Source organism: Bidens hawaiensis, unplaced genomic scaffold (assembly GCF_021521415.1).
Source record: "Bidens hawaiensis isolate Kalapana, Puna unplaced genomic scaffold, B.hawaiensis_p1.1 tig00023639_1, whole genome shotgun sequence".
In the NCBI taxonomy this organism is placed as follows: Eukaryota; Viridiplantae; Streptophyta; class Magnoliopsida; order Asterales; family Asteraceae; genus Bidens; species Bidens hawaiensis.
Genome location: NW_027493711.1, coordinates 254,123 through 269,593, shown reverse-complemented (window position 1 = coordinate 269,593; position 15,471 = coordinate 254,123). Strand labels below are relative to the sequence as shown.

General features: G+C 35.2%; 2 protein-coding genes across 2 annotated transcripts; both read left to right on the top strand.

The window, feature by feature from the left end:
• LOC143567805 (5'-3' exoribonuclease 4-like) lies at window positions 1-6,078 on the top strand. The gene is made up of 20 exons (XM_077054119.1): window positions 1-118; window positions 206-397; window positions 473-592; window positions 1,075-1,137; window positions 1,229-1,360; window positions 1,447-1,611; window positions 1,702-1,779; window positions 1,882-1,968; window positions 2,123-2,185; window positions 2,454-2,549; window positions 2,630-2,700; window positions 2,789-2,917; window positions 3,003-3,079; window positions 3,174-3,214; window positions 3,294-3,368; window positions 3,559-3,728; window positions 3,815-3,919; window positions 4,407-4,482; window positions 4,659-4,759; window positions 5,285-6,078. Exons 1-20 carry the CDS (start codon window positions 23-25, stop codon window positions 5,853-5,855), a joined length of 2,508 nt encoding a protein of 835 aa, XP_076910234.1. The 5' UTR covers window positions 1-22; the 3' UTR covers window positions 5,856-6,078.
• Window positions 6,079-12,139: 6,061 nt separating this feature from the next.
• Window positions 12,140-14,319, top strand: LOC143567804 (large ribosomal subunit protein uL4-like). The gene is made up of 2 exons (XM_077054118.1): window positions 12,140-13,256; window positions 14,011-14,319. Exons 1-2 carry the CDS (start codon window positions 12,156-12,158, stop codon window positions 14,122-14,124), a joined length of 1,215 nt encoding a protein of 404 aa, XP_076910233.1. The 5' UTR covers window positions 12,140-12,155; the 3' UTR covers window positions 14,125-14,319.
• The last annotated feature ends 1,152 nt before the right edge of the window (window positions 14,320-15,471 follow it).

The following is a 15,471-nucleotide window of genomic DNA, read 5'->3' as shown; positions in this document are numbered from 1 at the left end:
AGTTGAACATATATAATCAGCTATGCAAATGCACTTTGCAGACGGTGTGGCTCCTAGAGCCAAAATGAATCAACAACGCTCTCGCCGGTTTAGGGCAGCTAAAGACGCTGCAGAAGCCGTGAGTTTCTTTTCCCTTTTTTCATCATTTATGATAATGGTAAGATATTAATTAGAAAGTCAACATGATTAAATATATCTCATTTAGGAAGCGGTAGAAGAGAGATTGAGAATTGAATTTGAAGCTCAAGGAGTCGCACTTGCACCTAAAGAGAAACTTGAAACATGTGATTCGAATGTTATCACACCTGGCACTGAGTTCATGTCTGTGTTATCTGTAGCCCTTCAGTATTATATACAATGTAGATTGAACCACAATCCTGGTTGGCAGTATACCAAGGTTTATTGAGAATCCTGCTTCTTATTGTTCTTAGAATTATAATATTTTATTTTTTAATTTTTATTTTATTTGAAGGTGATTCTTTCTGACTCGAATGTTCCTGGTGAAGGAGAGCACAAAGTGATGTCGTACATTCGGTTACAACGTAACCTTCCTGGTTTTGATCCAAACACTCGGCACTGCCTCTACGGATTGGTGAGTATTAAGACAATATAGTAGTATAATAATATCGGGCTTTTATATGCAATAGTATTGCTATTTGCTAATATTTGGTTCCTTGGTCATTTATTGATATAGTTAGATTTATTAGGTAGCGTGTTAAAATGGGTTCAGATAAAAACAGAATCTTGTAACGCAGGCCAATAAAGTACCGCAAACACTTCTTTATACAACTTTTGTTTTTATATTTTAACTGGCAATTGCACAAACTGTATTATTACAGTAATCTAGCTTTATTAAAACACATCGACTTAAAAAGTTTGTATGCATCTATTTGCTGTTCAAAGAAAAAAAAAGAGGAGGCCGTATGCATTACTTCAAATGGGTTTTGACCTGTTTGACGTTTCGACCCATTTGACATGTTCGACAAAAAGTGTAACTCATATCCACCTAGCTGTAGTTAAACGGGTCAAAATGTCCATTTGCCAGCTCATCACTAATATGGCTTATTTTGATAGGATGCAGATCTTATTATGTTGGCTCTAGCAACCCATGAGGTTCACTTCTCAATATTGAGGGAGGTTAGTAAACAGTGTATTATTGTGTGCGCTATCATTTAGATAACCGTCTTTTGGACCAATGGAAGTGAATTCAACTTTTCTTGTTTCACAGGTGATCACACTGCCAGGTCAGCAGGAGAAATGTTTCCAATGTGGTCAAATAGGTCACCTGGCTGCTGAGTGTAGCGGTCTCGTAAATGGAAAGCCAGCAATTGATATCCCAATTCACAAAAAGAAATATCAGGTTAAGTAACTGTCACCTTAATCTAATTTGATTTTGGAATTATTGAATTTATTGCCTCATTATTTATTCCAATATTTTGTGAGCAGTTTCTCAACATCTGGGTTTTACGAGAATATTTGCAATATGATTTAGAGATTCCAAATCCGCCTTTTGAGGTCAATTTGGAAAGACTGGTGGATGATTTTGTATTTCTTTGCTTTTTTGTGGGCAATGATTTTCTTCCTCATATGCCGACATTACAGATTCGGGAGGTATGGACGTGTATGTAATATATTAAATAAAAGTTATATAAATAGTAGGCTTGCTTTTTGTTGATTTTTTTCCCGCTTTTGCTAATGCAGGGTGCTATAAATTTGCTGATGCAAGTTTATAGAAGAGAGTTTTCTGCAATGGGTGGTTATCTTACTGACTCAGGGGAGGTAATTATGCTTTGTTTTGGTGGTTAAATTTATGTTCGTGTTGAGTTATTTTATATTTACTTTCTTTTGATTTTTCAATTTCTTTTGATTTTTCAATTTCAGGTCTTGCTGGACAGAGTTGAACAATTTATTCAAGCGGTTGCAATTCATGAAGACCAAATATTTCAAAAGCGGGCCCGCATACAAAAGGTGATTCAGTATAGCAAATTTGTTATGCTCTTTGCATATATTTGTATTTAAGTCACATATGGCAGTAAATGTATTGTTCAATCCAATTTAATAAATTTTATTGATTTTTGGTTGCTTAATTAATAGTTGGATATCATGCTATTATTTAATTCAGGCATACGAGAACAAGACAAGACAAGAGGCTGATGAGGCGCCCGCAGCTCCAGTGGTCGACAAGGTACAACAAATTTTCTGCAATTAATGTTATGTTATGTTTTAGAGGGAATTTCATATACACCCCTCTTAAACTTGAAAATGTCATATATACCCCTCTCAAAGCATGTGGTGGATGCATACCATATTTTCAAGTTTATGAGGGGTACATATGAAATTGCCCCTTACAATAACCTTTTGGGTTTGCTGGTGCTAATTAGTGTAGTTCATTGCCTCTTTATTCACTGATGATGCAATATTCTAAATTTTGTTTTGTCTTTTTCTAAATTCAGATTAAACTAGGAGAACCTGGGTACAAAGAAAGGTATTATAGTGAGAAGTTAAATTTGACTGATCCAAAGGAAATCAAAGAGGTTAAAAGGCAAATGGTGAGTTTCCTTTTTTCTTATATATTACATACTGTAATTGTGTAGCCTGTATCCTTTTTAACCATAATTTACTTATGCAGGTATTGAATTATGTGGAAGGGTTGTGTTGGGTTTGCCGGTATTACTATCAGGGCGTTTGTTCTTGGCAATGGTACATCTAAAATATTCAAGCAAAGAAAAATGAAGCCACTAATTAACATCATTTGTATTATTATATATAATTGTGTGACCTTGTGTAGGTATTATCCATATCATGATGCCCCATTTGCCTCTGATCTTAAAGATTTGGCTGATTTGGAAATTACGTTTTTCTTGGGAGAGCCATTTAAACCCTTTGATCAGCTTATGGGAACCCTACCTGCTGCAAGGTATTTATTTTGTCTATGATTATCTTTTCTAATTAGTTTTTGTTATTAATTATCGGTTTATCTAATACATTATTTGGTGTTACAGTGCAAACGCTCTGCCTGAAAATTACAGAAAATTGATGACTGATCCATCATCGCCTATAATTGACTTCTATCCTGTTGGTAAAATTTCATTAATGTTTTAACTCTTTAGTCAATGTAAGTGATACAAGAATGTTGATTAAAAAATAAAGTTGGCCTTTATATTTACATGCAGATTTTGCAATTGACATGAATGGAAAGCGTTTTTCATGGCAGGTAATATCGCGTTTCTCAAACACTCTTTGTTACCGTGATATCTATTTATTTGTTTATTTTAATATTGTTATGAAAACAGGGTGTAGCCAAATTGCCATTTATTGATGAAAATAAGCTACTCACTGAAACAAGAAAGCTTGAAGCCACTTTAACAGTTCGGTATTTTGTTACATTTCAAAATTTTATATATTTCTGAATTCTGAATATAATAAACGAACACAGAGTTCTTTATATACACATATTAAGATAAGATATGCCTTATTATACACTTAGCTTCCTATTATTTTCGTAGAACTTTTAATTTGTATTATTGGTTAATACTCAAGTATGGATTTTTCTTCCAGGCTGAAGAGCAAGCTCGGAATAGTGTTTTTTGTGATTTATTATACGTATCTCCACTTAACAGCCTGTCCCAACAAATTAGCGCATACCACCATTATTTCTATCATATGCAAATGCAAATGTATATGCACCCGAGTCAGATACCTATATGGCCAATTGACGTGAATGCCAGGTTGGCTATTTCTGTTTTATACATACTTATTTTTTTTTCAAAATATAACCTATTTAAGTTTCAATATCTTTATTAAACTTATTCAGTGGCGGTATGAACGGCTACTTGTGGCTGTCCGGTAGAAATGGTTGGAAAATGATTCTTCCTTCCCCTATTTCTGGTTTGGAGGATATTATGGACAACCATGTTCTGTAAGTTCCTTTTTATTGACTTATGATTATTAAACTTTAGAATTAATTGCATGAATAGTCCCTGGTTTGGCCATGTTGCAGCTGTAGTACCGAAGTTTCAAAATTTACAACTTTAGACCATGTTGCACGAGTGTAACACAAATAGTCCCTGAAATGGATGGACATTAAGATTTTTTATTAAGTGTGCAAAATGACCAAAAACCCCTTAACATTCCAAAACAAAATATAAACATATGGCCTCTCCCTACTGCATTAAATTTCCTTTAGTATAAGGGTATTTTTGTCATATTAGCAAATTTAACTAACAAGTTTACTTCCATCCATTTCAGGGACCAATGGTGTAATGTTAGCGCAACCAGTTGGTCTAAAGTTGTAATTTTTGAAACATAGGGACTAAAGTTTAATATGCCTAAACCACATGGACCATCTGCGTTATTATTTTAATCTTTATTTTTCTTGATTTAATCGTTTTTTTTTCTTTTTGCAGAAACATTGCTTATATAAACCCGGCTCCCCATAAGCATATTCCAGAACCTCCTAGAGGAGTAACCATGCCAAAGAAGGTTTGTGGTTTCTTTATTTCTGCTAATTGGATATAAAAGCCATGATTTTAACTTTTAAGCTTTATTAGTTATGACATTGTTAATAGACTTAATGAAACCATGAAAATAGGCTTAATTCAGATAAATTGTTGTGTTTGGACTTGTAATCGATTTGTTTGTTTGCATCATTGTTGCAGATTTTGAAACCTGTTGATATTAAACCTTTGCCTATTTTATGGCATGAAGACAATAGTGGTCGTCGCCCACAAGGTGGTTATAATAACAGTTATAATAACAGGTACACACACACACGCCTCTCTCTCTCTTTCTCTCTCTCACTCACACGCACACTGAAACCCTAGATAAACTGATGTGGCAATGTGCTTGAAGTGGAACCAGTTTTAACTTTTGGGCAGAAACTGGTTTCGACTTTTTTTGACCCAAGTCGGTACCGTTTTGTACACCTATAAATACACTTATGAATGTTGTTAAATGTACTAAATATTCATAATGCATACAACCTTCTAACTCAAAATATTAAAAAACCTATGTTATTTATTATTATTATTATTATTATTATAATTATAATTATAATTATAACAATATGATTTTCTAGTCATTACGCATAAATTGTTTATAATTTAAAAAAAAAAAAAATTGGACCAAAAGTTCTAGTAGTAGCCCAATTAAGTAGACGTTAGTGTTCAGACGAGAAACACAATCATTCTAAATCCAACATAACTGTAATCTTTATAAGAGTTTATATTCTTTTATTTCAAAATCACATAAAAAACCCTAATTTTTCATTTTTTTTAATATTCAGGCCACAGGTACCGGGAGCAATACATGGAAACATGTTAGGAGAAGCCGCTCACCGTCTTTTAAACAACTCATTAAACATCAAACGTGGTTCTAATTCCAACTCACCCGGGTTCTATGACCAATCACAGTACCGAAATTACCCACCAAACAATCTACAACATAGGCCCAGGCCCTCTGGGCCATCGGGCTACAGAAGGAATTACAACGATGATCCAAATTATTACAACGGATACCCAAATCCTCGAGGCCCAATGCCTAGGCCCAGATTCGGGCCCACCCCTCCTAATCAGTTTCAACCCAATAGGTCCAGTTTTAACCAGCAAGAAAGCTACACATATCAAAATCAGTACCAAGACGTAACAAATGGCATGGCTGGTTTATCCATGGAAGGTGGGCCCCAGAGTAGACAATACCCGGTTAGGATGGCGCAACCGAGCTCACGTAACCAGACCGCTGGTAACTTACCGACTCCACCGCCTACATGGATTGGTAGACCGACAGCGGATGGGAATCAACAAGTGAAGAATGTTTATCAAATCAAGACTCGTGTTTCACAGAATTCTGATTCTTGAATACAGAATAAAGATTCTTGGTACCGGTAGTGTTTATCAAATCAAGACTCGTGTTCACAGAATTATTATTCATGATGTTTGTTTTCTTTTGTCAATATGACAGGATTAGTTATAGTTACAAAAGGATAGAGAAAGTTAGTTACTTGGTTCGGCATACCTCTTCTAATGTTCATGAGGTTGCTGGCAAATGTTGTACGCTTTATTTATTTCTTGAATTGTACTTTGTTCATTTAATTGTTTTTCGTAAATCGGATACCATTTGTGTAACTTGTTTACATTGTTTATGCAAAACACTTGTCGAAAATGGATGTGAGGATGCCTGTCTTATGTGTCGGGAGCGTCTCAACGTTTTATCGTGTCACAATCTCTATACTTGTTATGCTTCTGCATAAGTAGTTCTTTTATCGTGTTTGTATTAATGTTTAATATTAATCCATCAATCATTTCTTATTAATAATCAGTAAAACAAAATATTAACAAGTTTTTCAGATTAAACAAGTCGTATTCAATTTGCATGATATCCGACACCTGACGGTTTAAAATTAAGACTAGTAGCCAAGAACTATTTCTTTTATAGGTGAAGCTATATGCACCATCATAGTCTACACAATATGCCTTTCATATTGTACGTGTCGTGTGATGTTATAAAGCTCGTAAACTTTTGCAGACCACAAAACTGTCATGTTATACATGTGGTGTAAAACAAATTCTCACATCATATGGGCTGTACTTATGACTTGGAATACCACTGTTACATGAGTCACTTCCAATAAAGTTATACAAGCCCTTACATCTCATATGGGCCGCAAGACCCCGATATACATTTTCACCCTAACATACATACATGTGATATGTAGTCATATGACACCTATGATATGGTAAAAATGTTATACTACTTGTATAACTTGTTGGCGGTTTTGATAGAAACTTGTTTTTCGGAATAAAAAATTCAATAATGTTAAAGTAACGGTTTATTTTGAGAGGAAAGTGATGAATTAAAAAATGGAAAATACAAGGGGTAGGGTCTCATGGCGTGTGAGTTAGCTGCGCTAGAAAATCTAACTAGTAGTAGTTTATTAACTACCAAACATGTACCACTTAAGGCCACAACCCATGGAAGAGGGAGGATCAAATAGAAAGTGCTTTTTTGGTGAGAATTATAAGAACCAATTAGAAGAGAGAACATGAAAATAATAATTAAATAATAAAGGGCAAAAAGGTAAAGTGCAGATTCTTTAAAAAAGGAATTTGCTTAATACTAGCCATGTCGTTAGTTTTCAACAAACAGTCACGTGAATGCGTCCCGAGTAACGTCTCGAGTAACATTCCGAGTTCGATTAACAAGGTTGAAGATAAAATAAGCAAGTGAAGAACATCGAGGGTATTTCAACTGCCAAGTGTCTCGTTTGAGTGTTGATTGGATCGATTAAGGTAAAAACCTTAATTCTTTTTTGCTCCGGTTTTGTCGATTGTTTCTTTTCTAGGGTTAATGGTGAAATCCGAACCTGTACAGGTACAATGCACCTTAGTTTCGTGCATTTTCTACAAAAATTGAAGTCAATTGAAAGATTTTGTTGATGAACATGCAGTTGGTGTGTTTAATGTTTTGGGTGTTTGGACGACCACGGTTGGTGTGGGTTTCTCGGGTCAGTGCTAATATTATACATGGTGTTGTATGTGTTGTCAGTAACATATATGTGTTGGGTTAACATGTTTTTCATATGTGTTGTGATTGTGGTAAGCCTTTGTGTTGGTTCCTCTTGTGTTGTTAATAGATATATGGATGTTAAAGTATGTTTTGTTAGGTTAATGGTGTTATTTTGATACTAATGAAGATGGTGCTGGTAATTAATGGGCACATGGTATAATTAGGCTGTGTTGGTTAGTTATAAGTTAAGGTTTATGCAGTTTGTGTGGGCGATGAGATTGTTGATAAAACATGTGTTTATTTGATTTTGTTAGTTCGTTCTATCGAAAGTTGGTGTTAGCAAGTTTAAACTGGTCATGTGATTATGGATGTTAAAGTGTGTGTTGCTAAGTTGATGGTGTTATTTCATATTAGTGAAGATGGTGTTGGTAAGTAACTTAAAGAGGGGGGGGGGATGGTATTATTATGTTGTGATAGTTACTACTTAATTGTTAAGGTTTATGCAGTTTGTGTCGGTGATGGGGTTGCTGATAAAGCATGTGTTGTTAATTTGTTGTTAGTTCAGACTATTAAAAGTTGGTGTTAGTAAGTTAAAAGTGTTCATGTGATTATACTGACCTGTTTGTAAAAGTTGGTTTTTAGCAATGCGTTTGTTGGGATTGTTAAAATATATAATTCTGATTTTAATTTTTATTTGGCAATTAGGAGGAAAAGTAATAGAATTGCATTAGTGATGAGATTTTTAATGAATACACAAACACAGCTTCATATCCAATTATCTTATTTAGCGAACGTGGAGGTAAATAGGTAATTACTTATTTGTGTTCTTAATATAGCAAGTTTTTAATTAGAACAAACATGTTTTCTTTTTAGAATATATATTTTTATTTATTTTTTTTGGTTTTGAAGGTGGAAAAGTGTCAACAAATAAATGTGTAACAAAAATAAAAACGCAAGTGATTAATGTTGGATTGAAAACGATGACTTCGAAGCCATGGACAAGAAGAGCAGACAGCGGTGCCAAACCAAAAACATGTGCATGTTTGTTTTGCTTTCAATGGTATCAATGATATCAACACATTATTCTTTTTTTTGGTGTATTTTAATGCGTAGGAGCAGCTCGATGTGTGATTCATGTTGGCCTTCAACATGAAAGAAGCGAAGCAAGAGGGTGTGAGATAATGCTTAATCAGAAAGAAAAGGTAAATCTTTTGAAACAAGGAAGCCAATTCCATGGTTATTCAAAAAAATATATACAATAGTAACATGATTCACAAACATGTAGCGCGATGTGTTATCAATGTTGGGTCTTCAACATCAAAGAAGCGAAATCTTGGTGTGTGTGAAATTGTGTGATCATCAGCAAGAAAAGGTTAGTTTTTTGGAAAAAAATAAAATAAAAGAGCTAGCTTAGTTGGTTAATGTCATTTTTATTGTGTTATTAACAGGGAGTATTAGCATCTCATAAACATGTTGCAGTTGATACTAATGATTCGGATGATGACTTCTAAAATCCAATCAAGAGACAAAGATGGGGTGTAAAGCAGTTAAAGATGTCATAGTTTACTCCATTTCATCGCTTATTTCCATTACTAAGTGGACTTGTTATTTAGCATTCTGTTTGTTGTAGTTTAGACGTGTAGTTACTTGTGAAACGTATTGCATAATTTACACATTCAGTTGTTCATATTATTAGTTTGTTGTGTGAAATATAGTATATTTTGTTCATTAGTTTGTTAAACTCTTTTATCTGAACAGTTTGAAGATTTAACTTTAACATTTGTTAACTTATTTTCAGTGCGGTTACATATCCTATTATAAACAACAAACTGCTCTTTTGTTAAACACAAATCCACATTTAAAAAAACGATTGAATATTAACAACCAATACACGTAATTATTTGATATTTATTAACTTCGACTAAATTATGTGCTGTTTATTAACTGTGACTACCACGTTACTCTTTTGTTGAACACACGCCCATATTTAACAAAACCAGTTGAAAATAAATGATTCAACAACCAATATAAGTAAATTACGTGTTGTTTAAAACTACAACGATCAATAATAGTCACTAAAATATAAAATCCCAAATAGTCAAACAACCCCAAAATATGAAATCCAAAATAAACTTTTGCAAAGTTGAAGAAGAAGCAATCAATCCAATCAGAGCGCCCTTTCAATTTTGTCACTTATCCTATCAAATACACCTCCCTCCAGCTTTTCTTTAATAACATCTTCCGTCTATGTGACGCATAGAAAACGTACCACAATTGACATCATAGTTTTTATTAGCCTCTTGCTCAACAAATTTATCTATAGAATCACATTATGTAGCATGTCAACACAAACGTAAAACATAATGTGTCTACAAAAATACACACATAAATTACTAATAGCCACACATACAACACACTAAATATTAACATAATAATTTCTAACAACACCACAATAATTTTTAACAGTAACACATATATTATCATCATATCCTAGCATAACAAGGACGAATTTCTAACATCACCAAAACAACAAATGAAGTACTTATTAACAGCATCAACAAAACAACACATGCATAAATTTCTAACAGGACAAAATAAAATTAGCTTATATTTTACAAACAAAACACACACACACACACACACACACACACACTCTGCTAGCAGCATGACAAAATAAAACCAGCACCACCAACACATCTGCGCAGCTTTGATCACATACTTTATCAATAACCCAAGCCTTTTAAAGAAACCAAGACATCTTATTTATACAAACCAAGAGAAGCCTAACTGTAATTTTTACCACCACAGGGCAAACACACACTTCAACCTACGTATATTTTTAGCAATACATGGCAAACCAACACATATGTCTCTTACCAACACAGGGAAAAATGCTAAGTAGCACAGAATGAGCACAACCTAGTTACAAGCCAACGACCCACAATCATTTAACAACACCATCAACCTAACATCAAATACTTCAACCTACATATATTTATTACCATCATAGGGAAAATCAACAAGTCTAACCCTCACAGAACCTTATAAGCATAATAACACCTAGCAAAGAAAATCTTGCCCCAAAACCAGGTAAAATTAACACACCAACTGCATGTATATAAAACAAATTAACAATTGAACTATGATTTAAATCAGAGGTTCATTGAGTCTGTGCCTCATCGGGTTTCGAGATTAAACTGAAATATTAGGCTGTCGACAATAACAAAGCAAAAATTTTATGGTTTTCTCTTTACCTTAACGCCTCCAATCAGCACAAAACATGTTGAAATCATGTCGATGATCTTCAATTGCCTCATTTGATCTTCAATTTAGATTGTCGGAAGTTGAGTGAAATCTGGGAGCGTTATTGGTGACAGATGAACGATGAGGCAACTTTTAAGTAGTTTCCCTTTTTAAATAAACCCACACTTTACCTTTTTGCCCTTTATTAACCATTTAAACATCGGAAAACCTACTATATTGCTTGGAACAATCTTATCCCTAGGATCTAATAATGAATGGCTATGATTGTCTCTTACGTTTCCTATCAAACACATGGTTTCTACCATATCCAAACTCACCCATGGAATATGGTTACATCAAACATTTGCATGAGATGAAGTGACAATAGAATCACGATAATGAAACAATTAGTGGGTGTCGGGTGAAGTGAGAATGCTCATGCTTCACAATTAGTGGGTGAGTGTCACACATTTATTGGTTTAACCCTTTCTTTTAATATTAAAAATTAATTAAAAGAGCCAAGATTGGAGAATGCTAGGTATAACACAACTTGATGGAGGGGATGGTGAGGTGACACTAAGGTGACATAACATGAACGGAGAATCATAGATATAAGAGAGGGTCTAATGGAATGCACTCATGTCTTGTGGGAGACCACAAAACAATGTTACTGAGTTCATGTCATGAAAGAAAGGAAATGAATTTCGTTTCATTTCCAGCTCAATCCCTTCATTTTCTTTTCCTTGCTTATCTTCCATTTCATTTCATTTCCTTTCGTTTTAATTCTATCCAAATCGAAAGGGAAGCATTTACTCTTTAAACATCTCCTTTCCCCTCTTTTCCTTTCTTCTCGAGAACACAACATTGTTATCTTTCCTTCCCTTAATACATATAAATGAATTGGTCTATCACTCCCTTTCACTTATCAACATTTAAACCTTATAAAAGTGCTTTTTTCTTTTACATTTTAAAAAATCCTTTAATAATCAAAATTTGACCTATGCTGAACTTCACATTATATTTCACCAGGAATGCTTTCAAAACCAATGTTTTAAAACCTGGTACGTACCGGCCAATAGAACCGGTCATACAGGATTTTTGTAAAGTAACTGGTATTTAGAGCCCGGTTAAATGCGGTACGGGTAAGATATACGTTTTTAAAACGTTGTTCACAACCCCTAAATAATAATTTTACTATTATTAGGACGGTTAGAATACTCCGTAATTAGATCAAGTTGTACATAAATTTGAGCCTAAAAATCCAATAAAAACATAAAAACCAAGCCCACAATGAACTACAACAACCATGGGCCTTAGCCCATCTAACCACAAAAACCCCTAATTCCCATCCGATATATACCACTCCCCCTCTCTCACAACCAAACCCTAATAATATTCACTTGACAGAAATGGCATCAGCCGCCGCACGCCCCTTGGTCTCCGTCCAGCCACTGGACTCAGACATGGCCACCGACACCAGCCTCCCCTTACCCCACGTCATGAAAGCCTCCATCCGACCCGACATCGTCAACTTCGTCCACTCCAACATCTCCAAAAACTCCCGCCAACCCTACGCCGTCTCCCGCAAAGCCGGCCACCAGACCTCCGCCGAGTCCTGGGGCACCGGCCGCGCCGTCTCACGTATACCACGTGTCCCCGGCGGCGGCACCCACCGCGCCGGCCAGGGTGCCTTTGGTAACATGTGCCGAGGCGGACGCATGTTCGCCCCGACCCGGATCTGGCGTAGGTGGCATAGGAAGATCAATGTCAACCAGAAACGATACGCCGTCGTTTCGGCGATTGCTGCGTCTGCCGTACCATCGCTTGTGATGGCGCGTGGACATAAGATTGAGACCGTGCCTGAGCTTCCGTTGGTTGTTAGTGACTCAGCTGAAGGAATTGAGAAGACTCAGAATGCTATCAAGGCTTTGAAGCAGATCGGAGCTTACCCAGATGCCGAGAAGGCTAAGGATTCGATTGGGATCCGACCCGGAAAGGGGAAAATGAGGAACCGGAGGTATATATCTCGTAAGGGACCGTTGATTGTGTACGGAACCGAAGGTGCTAAGTTGGTTAAGGCTTTTAGGAATATACCCGGTGTCGAGGTGGCTAATGTGGAGAGGTTGAATTTGTTGAAGCTCGCTCCGGGTGGGCATTTGGGGAGGTTTATTATTTGGACGAAGTCGGCTTTCGAGAAGTTGGACGAGATTTACGGGTCGTTTGAGAAGGCGAGTGGGAAGAAGAAGGGGTACGTGTTGCCGAGGGCGAAGATGGTGAATGCGGACTTGGCGAGGATTATTAATTCGGACGAGGTGCAGTCGGTGGTGAGGCCGACCAAGGATAAGGTGCAACGGGCGCCGATGAAGAAGAACCCGCTGAAGAATTTGAATACCATGCTGAGGTTGAACCCGTATGCCAAGACGGCCAAGAGGATGGCGTTGCTTGCGGAGGAGCAGAGGAAGAAGGCTAAGAAGGAGAAGCTTGACAAGAAGAGGCAACCGATTACCAAGGTACACATGGTTTACCTTTCTTTTTGTTTTTTAGTGTTTGTTAATAGCTTTTATATGGTGTTGCATTTGATTATGTGTTTTAATGTTGGTGTTAATGGTTATTGAATTTACTTTTGTGGTTAAATGGTATATCATTTTACTTGTTAATAATGATATTTGTTATATGAATTTCTATTGTTTTATTGTTTTTTTAAGAACTTGTAAATAGTGTTTATACGATTTGCATGCTGTTGAATTCTTGATGGATAACCTCGAAAGATAATTCCTTTAGGAATAAAGTTATAAATTTTACAAGCTATTGTTGTAATATTTTAGGCTTTAGTATGATGAGTAGCTTATATTGTTTGTGTGTTTTACTTTGTTCTTAAGTTACAAATTTTAGTATACGGTTTTGTTGTTCCTACATTTGTGTGTTTTTTGTAACTGATTTTTGCAACTAGGTTAAAAGTGTTATTAATTGCTTTTATTTCATATTTTATTTTGTCATGATCACCTTTCTCTCGTTGACACAATTTTTCTGTTTTATACATTTTCGCCATTTGTAATTGTGATATTTGGTGTTTTTAACCAAGTCTTGAACCAAAAGCTTTTATTTAAGTTTTTTTCATCTAATCAAGTGTTTTTGTTTAATTACTTCAAATTAATGGTTTTTTATATGATGGCATGCGACGATATGCGCTTATGTTGGGTCATTTTGTTTTTGTCTGGCTGTACTAATTGTTTATTTGTTATCAACCTTGTTTTATTGAAACAGGAGGAAGCTGCAAAGATCAAGACTGCTAGCAAGGCATGGTACAAGACTATGATTTCAGACAGTGACTATGCTGAATTTGATGTGTTCACTAAGTGGCTCGGAGTCTCACAGTGATTTCTCTACTTCTTAGTGTGTTGCTTTGGTCTCTTAGGTTTTCTTAAAACAATAGTAGTTGATACAATTTGTTATCTGTTTGATCTCTGTTCTAGACATAAATTTTCATTTGTGTTTTGTTGCTGGTCTTGTCTGGCACTGAGTTTTGTTAAGATTGAGCTTTCCGTTAAAGACAGTTGCATATCTTTGTGTTAATTCTGTTCTTTGTTTGCATTTCATGAACAAAAAGGCTGCAGCTTGGAGATATGAACTAACTTGAGTTTTGTATTAAGTTTTTAATGCTGTCTTAATTGAAGTACGTGTCATCAACTTGTACACTGTAAAATAAGATGGTCGGAGTATGAAAGATGTGCAATGAAGCTTATTTGAAGATGGTTTTTTAGCTTATTTGAATAAGTTTATTTGTGTAAAGGTGTAAGTTATTCATTTGCTCTCAATCATGATGGATTAATAATTATTGAAGCAACTTATTTATGTAATATTAAAAAATGGTGGTTTTAACTACTTATTATCAATTTGTAGAATATAACTTATTCAAACACTTAAAAAGAGCTTATCAAATAATAGAAAATAAGCTATAAGTTACTTTCAAATATGCATAAGCTAAAAAATAAAAGCTAGGTCAAACACCCCCTAAATATCTGCACACAAATAGTAAACTTTTGTGTAGTCAACTCAAACATTGAAGCGTGGCTTAATTTTTGAAACTCAACAACACAGCGGCCTTGAAGGCAATCTTTCAACTCTATAGCTGGAGAGGCGTTTGGTGCTTTAACCCCAATGCATATTTGCTTGACGAAAATCGAAGTCAAGTTACAAAAGCAATATCTGCTGGGTCGAATCCAATTCCGCTATATAAGTCAATGGAGATGTTATGGCTGAGAAAACTTGATGCCTACAAAAGATTGATATAGAAATATCAGTGTAGGCTTGTCCCCGGGCAATAGTCTAACAAGTAAAGGATATATCTCACGACGATTCATATATCTCTGTATGGGTTACACTGCATTAGATTTATTGCGTGTGGGGATGCCCAAATACTACTATATAGATACTGATATACACCTTTGACCCAATCTCTTTTGCAGTGGCGGCCCAACCATTTAGGGGGCCTAAAGCGAAATCAAAATCAGGGGCCTTTTGCATATTTGCATCGTCTTTGTTTGATTAGTAGTTTTGAAATATTTTGGTTTATCTAATCCATTAACAAAATTTGATCCTTAGTTGTACAACACAATCCGAAATTTATTTTTTCACGCTCAACTACAAAATATACGTAATTTGCTGGTAAAAGTTTCATGTTAAACTTTGTTCCATAACTTTGATACAAAAACATTTTAATTAGAA

Excerpts from the sequence above, each read along its gene's own strand:
- LOC143567805 (XM_077054119.1), top strand. The coding sequence starts at position 23 with ATGCAAATGCACTTTGCAGACGGTGTGGCTCCTAGAGCCAAAATGAAT. Across the intron at positions 2,701-2,788 it reads GGCGTTTGTTCTTGGCAATG|GTATTATCCATATCATGATG; the intron begins GTACATCTAAAA and ends GACCTTGTGTAG. Across the intron at positions 4,483-4,658 it reads GAGTAACCATGCCAAAGAAG|ATTTTGAAACCTGTTGATAT; the intron begins GTTTGTGGTTTC and ends TCATTGTTGCAG.
- LOC143567804 (XM_077054118.1), top strand. The coding sequence starts at position 12,156 with ATGGCATCAGCCGCCGCACGCCCCTTGGTCTCCGTCCAGCCACTGGAC. Across the intron at positions 13,257-14,010 it reads AGAGGCAACCGATTACCAAG|GAGGAAGCTGCAAAGATCAA; the intron begins GTACACATGGTT and ends TTATTGAAACAG.